At 46.2% G+C, this 5,764-nt stretch overlaps 1 protein-coding gene across 2 annotated transcripts in view; it reads left to right on the forward strand.

The window, feature by feature from the left end:
• The window catches only part of Etv5 (ETS variant transcription factor 5), a 55,700-nt gene that overhangs the window by 46,138 nt on the left and 3,798 nt on the right, over positions 1-5,764 (forward strand). For both annotated transcript variants that reach the window (XM_033762587.1, XM_010624208.3), the window contains exon 12: positions 3,763-3,864. In XM_033762587.1, coding sequence (XP_033618478.1) covers positions 3,763-3,864 — 102 coding nt within the window. The remainder of the gene's footprint in view (positions 1-3,762; positions 3,865-5,764) is intronic.

Consider the following 5,764-nt stretch of genomic DNA (forward strand, 5'->3'; position numbering starts at 1 on the left):
TTTTTTTTTTTTTTTTAAGTGTGTTATATAGCTTCATTGTAGTCTTTTGTTACTAGAAACAAGCGCTTGTTTTACTGTCTTTTTAGCCCAGAACTGTTGACAGAGAGGCTGAGACAGAACCCATGCCCTCTCTTCAGTGGAGAAGGCACAGCAGAGAACCCCTGCCTGAGTCTCACTGAACACCGTGCAACAAAATAAATTAAATCAGGCTCTCAATGTAACCTATTCCAAAGAGGAAGTGATTTTAATTTTGATTTGATTTAGAATCTAAATAAATTACACATGGAAAAGAAATAAGTGCTCCCAAACTGCTGCATTGCTCTCAGTCGTGTGCACTTAGGTGTGCGTGTTAAATCAGCAGAGCAAAAGGTATCTTTGGGTTGGGTAAAATTGAAACGGAAACAGCATTCTTTGAAAGCATTTGAGTGAGGACTGCAGTTTCAGATGTTCACCCAACTGCAGGGCTCGCTTGAGCCCACGATGAGATGATTTGGCTTTGCCAGGGAGGTAACAGCCAGGCCCATGGTTTGGAAGAAGGCGATGGTCTAAAAGTTGAAATGGGAAAAGGAAAAGAGAGCGTGGACTTGGAGACTTAATCAGTTAGGAGAGAATAAGGCAGGCTTGCTTAACGCCAGTTATAAAAGATGGGTGTTTTTCACTGGATTCGTTCTTGACAGTGGATGTCTGTCAACATCTAATACTGTAAACAGCTTGCAGATAGGTTCTGTCTACCTGCAAAGCCAGAGGTGGGACTGCTGTGTTTTCCTGAAGAGCTCTTCCTGGCTCAGTCACGTGGAGATGACCACATTTCCAGGTTCCTGCCCTCCTGGAGACCACCTCCCCACATGGGCCTGTTCCTCCCTTCTGCTTTCCTGGCCTAGCTCCTGCGAGGCCGGACGAAAGCACGTCACCTTGACTCTCGACCTGACTCACCGAGGCTTTCAGACCAGTGTGTTGCGTGGGCAGCCCTTATTGATTTATCTTGTTTCACAAACAGGAGCTTTTATTACTTTATTGCCACTGCCTGAGGCCTGAGCACAGGCTGTCCAGCTGCAGGTAAACCTGGTTATGACCCTTTGTGAAGCTGTTATTGAATCTTCTACTCTCCTACCAGTGGTAAAGAAAATGATGAACAGATGGTAGAGGGCCCCGGCTTTCTTAATAAAGAAACTAATATTAATCCAGAATGCTCATAAATGCCAAGCCCCTGAGTCACATGTGTGAGTAGCCTGTGGTGGCCTTGAGCCTCCTCTGTGGACTGTGCAGCTGTGTTTCTTCAGGAATTATTCTTTCCACTTCACCTTGAAGCCTCTGACCACTGTGAGCGGCAGATGCTCTGTTCTCACCCCGGACCAACTGGGCTCCCAGTGTGCACTTTGGCCGAGTTTCCCCCTCTGCTCCTCGTGGAACCGCGAGGGCCCTGTCCTTTTTAATGTCGGGAAGATACCAACTCCCGAGAAAAGCTGTAAGAAGTCGTCATGGGGGAGCTTGAAGGGTGAAGCGGAGGAGGAAGCTGTCGGGGACATAATTGTAGGCAGCTGTGTGGCTGAGTAGTGCACTCTGGGTAATTATCCATAATATCCATTACACTGTGCATGGAAATTGTGGTTTTAGAACTGCGTTTTGGCAGGCCCCCTAATCAAATGTCTTTTGATAGTCATCCAGCTTAGCACCCTCTCAATTATGACTGACTCGGCTTTAATCTGGAGCCATTTTAACTGTGAATCTGCATTAATGAATATTTTGGGGGGTAGGGTTGTTTGTTGAACATGTGGTAGATAAGTGAAGCCATGGGAGGTTTTAAAGGATGGCTGCCAGGAAGAACCGAACCGAACCGCGCTCTCCCTGGACTGCGCCTGCTGTCTCCTGAAAGGGGAGGAGGAGGAGCTGGGTGGGTTTTGTTTTTAACTCTTTCAGCCTCATTCCTCAGATGTGCACTCCCTAAGTGACTAATGGGAGGCGTGAAAGAGACCGAGCTGGTGGGTAGCGTCTGCTTGCTCCCTGTGCGGCAGAAGGGGGACAGCCCCCATCTCCAGCTGCTCTGGAGCTATGCCACGTGCATTGCTATAGAATCATCGTGGTGAGGGCTACTGAATCACAGGGCTCTGCCCCAGGAGGATGAGTCAGTAACTGTGGCTACCAGAGCTGCTGCGAAATCTGCACATCCTACAGAAAGGAACCTCTCTCCAGTGAGCTGTTGCCTGTGCAAGTGACAGCAAAGAAGTCAGCCCTGAAGTTGAAGAATATTCTGAATTGTTGCCCACCACCAAAACAGAGGGAAGTGGCGAGGCGAGGTCTCTGAAATTCCCTCTCAGCACCAGCTGTAGACAGCAGTTAGAGAGGAGGGGTTACAGAGCGTCAGGGCAGGTGACTTTCAGTGATGTCACAGGTTTCCCTTCCACCCCTCTTTCACCTTGGTCGAAGATGTTTATCCTCTGGAACTACGAGGTCATTTTTGGTGACTTCTGCCGTACTGGCTGATTTGGAGGTGGACTTGGGTGGGTGAGATACGGAGGGAAGAAGAGCCTCGGCAGCTGTACGCCAGAAGGGCGTGAAGCACAGGAAGGAGTGGAAAGGACTTTCACGGGGCCTCTTCTTCACAGTGGCGTAGAATCCTGGCTGTTGAGTTTTTCTAGCATAGTTAGGACAGGTGCATCATTCTTCCTTGATAGGTCGGTCCTGGTACTTATCAAAGGTCACTTTAGGATCCCGAATTGAAGAGGTGCTGCTTTCATTTGGCCCAGAACCTTTGTGTGCAGTGCTGTTTGCACTCTGCGTTCCTGCTGCACATCCAACATTTGGCTTTTAAAGATCCCGAGAGAATCCTGCTGTTTTTTCTTAATTCCCAAAGCTGTCCGAAAATGTTAAAAGCTAGACTCCTGCTTTCCATACATTTAAAAGAGCTCTGAGAAAACTCCTGCTTCGGGGTTGTGCTCCCCCTTGATGCTCATCCTCACGAGGAGGGTTTTGGAAATGGGGATACTGAGAACAGAACTTGCTGCTGCCCTGGGAGCCGGGTAGACTCCACTAGGAATTTTTCCGGTTCTAAGGTTTCTTTGCCCAAAGCTCCAGTTTTGTCTCCCCATCACTGCCCCTCGGGTGGACAGGGCTGGGTATAATGTACTTCAGAACTGTTCGGGAGGCCCTGTTAATTTTTCATTAAGTGGATAATGGCCCTGGATGCCTTAATGTCCATTCTGCAAGTCTGCTGGGAGCAGCGGATTGGATGGTGGCAGGCCGAAATGGTCCGATTCCCCCTCGGTCCATGAGTTGCAATAAAGTAAACATCACGCAGCCCCTCTCCAATCTTATTAGAATTGAACTTTTGCTCTGCTGGCCCATTAGCAACTCACTAGTGTGTTTCTAATGTTTCAGGAATGACCATTCTAATTATTCCTTATTGACTGCTACAGAAACCATAGCACTTAATGGCAACATGTTAATGGTCTGGGAGTATTGGTCAATAATTCATATGTGGAGAAACAGAGAGCCTGCATCCTCTGGGATGTTAGCCAAGCCCTCTGCAATCTTAAAGTGCTAGGATTCTTCTACCTCTAAGTCTCACCTCCTAGCAGTTGTAACTAAGTCATCACCTTTGTTCTGTGTCTGCTCTTAAGGGGATTAAATGCTTTCCCTTCCAGGTCAGACAAATGGATCATTGCCAAGGCAAGCAGGTTACAGAGCTGGCACTCCTGGGACCGGGAGGAAACTACAGGCCCAGGGAATATGTTTCCATTGCGTCTTATTTTCCTTGTCCTTCAGGTTGCTCGGCGTTGGGGCATCCAGAAGAACCGGCCAGCCATGAACTATGACAAGCTGAGCCGTTCTCTGCGCTACTATTATGAAAAGGGCATCATGCAGAAGGTGAGCCATGACGAGGGACACTTGGTCCGCTCTGTTTACTTTCAAAGAAGATGTCCAGGGCTTCTGTAAGAGCACTGTGTATAACAGCTAGGAGGAAATGTTAGTTTCGTAAATGATTCTGTAATAGGAAAGAGTCTTGAATCAAACTAGATGTTAAGAATGCCTATAATGCCCTTGGGTACATGCAAGCTATAGGTACATGCTTATGAAAGACACAGTAGGAAAAATGGCCGCCTCTGCAGTACTTAAACTTCCCCTAGTTCCAAAAATGCCCAGAAACAGGCCAACCATTGTATCCATAAAAGAATACATGAGAGAATCAACTTTGAAAGTCTCTACTCCTGCAGAGATTGGTTGAAGTCTTTGGATGTTAAAACACCTCAGCCTCCAAATATGTTGGCTTGATACTATCAGAAGCATTAGAGGAAAGATAAGCTCTTGTTTGTTTTTTGAGACAGGGTCTCACTGTGTAGTTGAGACTGACCTGGAACTCACTATGTAGCCCAGGCTGGTCTGGAACTCAGTGATCCTCCTGCCTCTGCCTCCTGCCTGCTGGCTGGGGTTACAGGTGTGCGCCACCATGCCCGGCTCATGTTTCTTTTTTAAACCTATAGAAACTAGAACTCCAATTAAAAACCCAAGGTTATAAAAATGGCAATAGAGTCACCCAATAGCAGGTTACTCTTTGCAAAAACAAAAGATGAAGCATTATTTTGAGGAAGCCAAGCAATTCAGAATCCTTACCAGAGGGCCAGAGATTTAGCTCAGAGGGTCTTCGGCCTGCCTTGCAACCACAAGGTTCCAAGTTTGATCCCCCATACCAAAAGGGGGGGTACAGAATCCTTACTAGAGTAGATGATGAAGGACCATAATCAAAATCTCACGGATAAGTAGAAGATGGGAATAGAAGATCTTCTTTTGGTCTTTCTTAGCTACCATATTTTATACCAAGCAGGTCCCAAATTCTAGCATGTAGGCATGTAGGCAGCCTACATGGTACAGTACAAATATGCCTTATCCAAAACGCCTGAAACCCAAAGTAGTCCGGGTTTTGGAGTTTTTGAGATTTTAGATTGCGCAGATTTTCCTACTTAGAAAAAACGTCCTTACTCTGTGCGGCCATCACCACAATCTGTTTGAAAACACTTTATAACCCCCAAAGAAGAGAATCCATTCCCATTAGCAGTCACTCCCCATTTTCCCCAGCCCCTGGGCCCCTTTTCATTCGTATCATTGTGTCAATACCTACACTTCAGAAGGAACCATTATTGTTTTACTGTTTGCAGTTCCAAAACCAGACCAACATGAGGGAACGTGGCCGACACACGGTAATTTGGCACGAATGGAAATGAGTTAGTCCTATGACTGGCTTCTAAGTGCCCTAAGGAAGTAGAAGAGAAATTTATCTCTGAAAATGAAATTGGCAAGGAGTATAGGAAGACCTGGAATGAGGTTTGAGTGGGTTGAGATCCTTGTGCTTTGAGGAAAGCCACTTGAGGCCTCAGAGCCTCTATTTGCAGTAAAATAGGCACTCATAAGCCCTGCCATAACCTCACAGGATAATATATTTTGTAATGTTCTGCCCATCCCAACGTAAGAAACTGTTTTATTTACTACACATGAGCTGAGAGTAATAAGAACTAATTGAAAGCTAAATGATGACTCTCAGTATAGGAATAATGATCCCATAGCCTCAATTTGTGAAGGCAGAAATTTGAAGGGCCAGGGATTTAGTTCAGTGGTTCCACTCACTCACTGCCTGCCTCAGAAGCGCAAGGTCCTGAGTTCAATCCCTGATCCAAAAAAAGGACTCGTTAGTTATTAAACCAGGACTGGAAGCCATGTTGTTTTGGCTTCTGGGGGTTTTTGTTGTTTTTTTTTTTTTTTTTTTTTTTTTTTT

This window comes from Fukomys damarensis, unplaced genomic scaffold, assembly GCF_012274545.1.
Source record: "Fukomys damarensis isolate Sample0158 unplaced genomic scaffold, DMR_v1.0_HiC HiC_scaffold_12, whole genome shotgun sequence".
In the NCBI taxonomy this organism is placed as follows: Eukaryota; Metazoa; Chordata; class Mammalia; order Rodentia; family Bathyergidae; genus Fukomys; species Fukomys damarensis.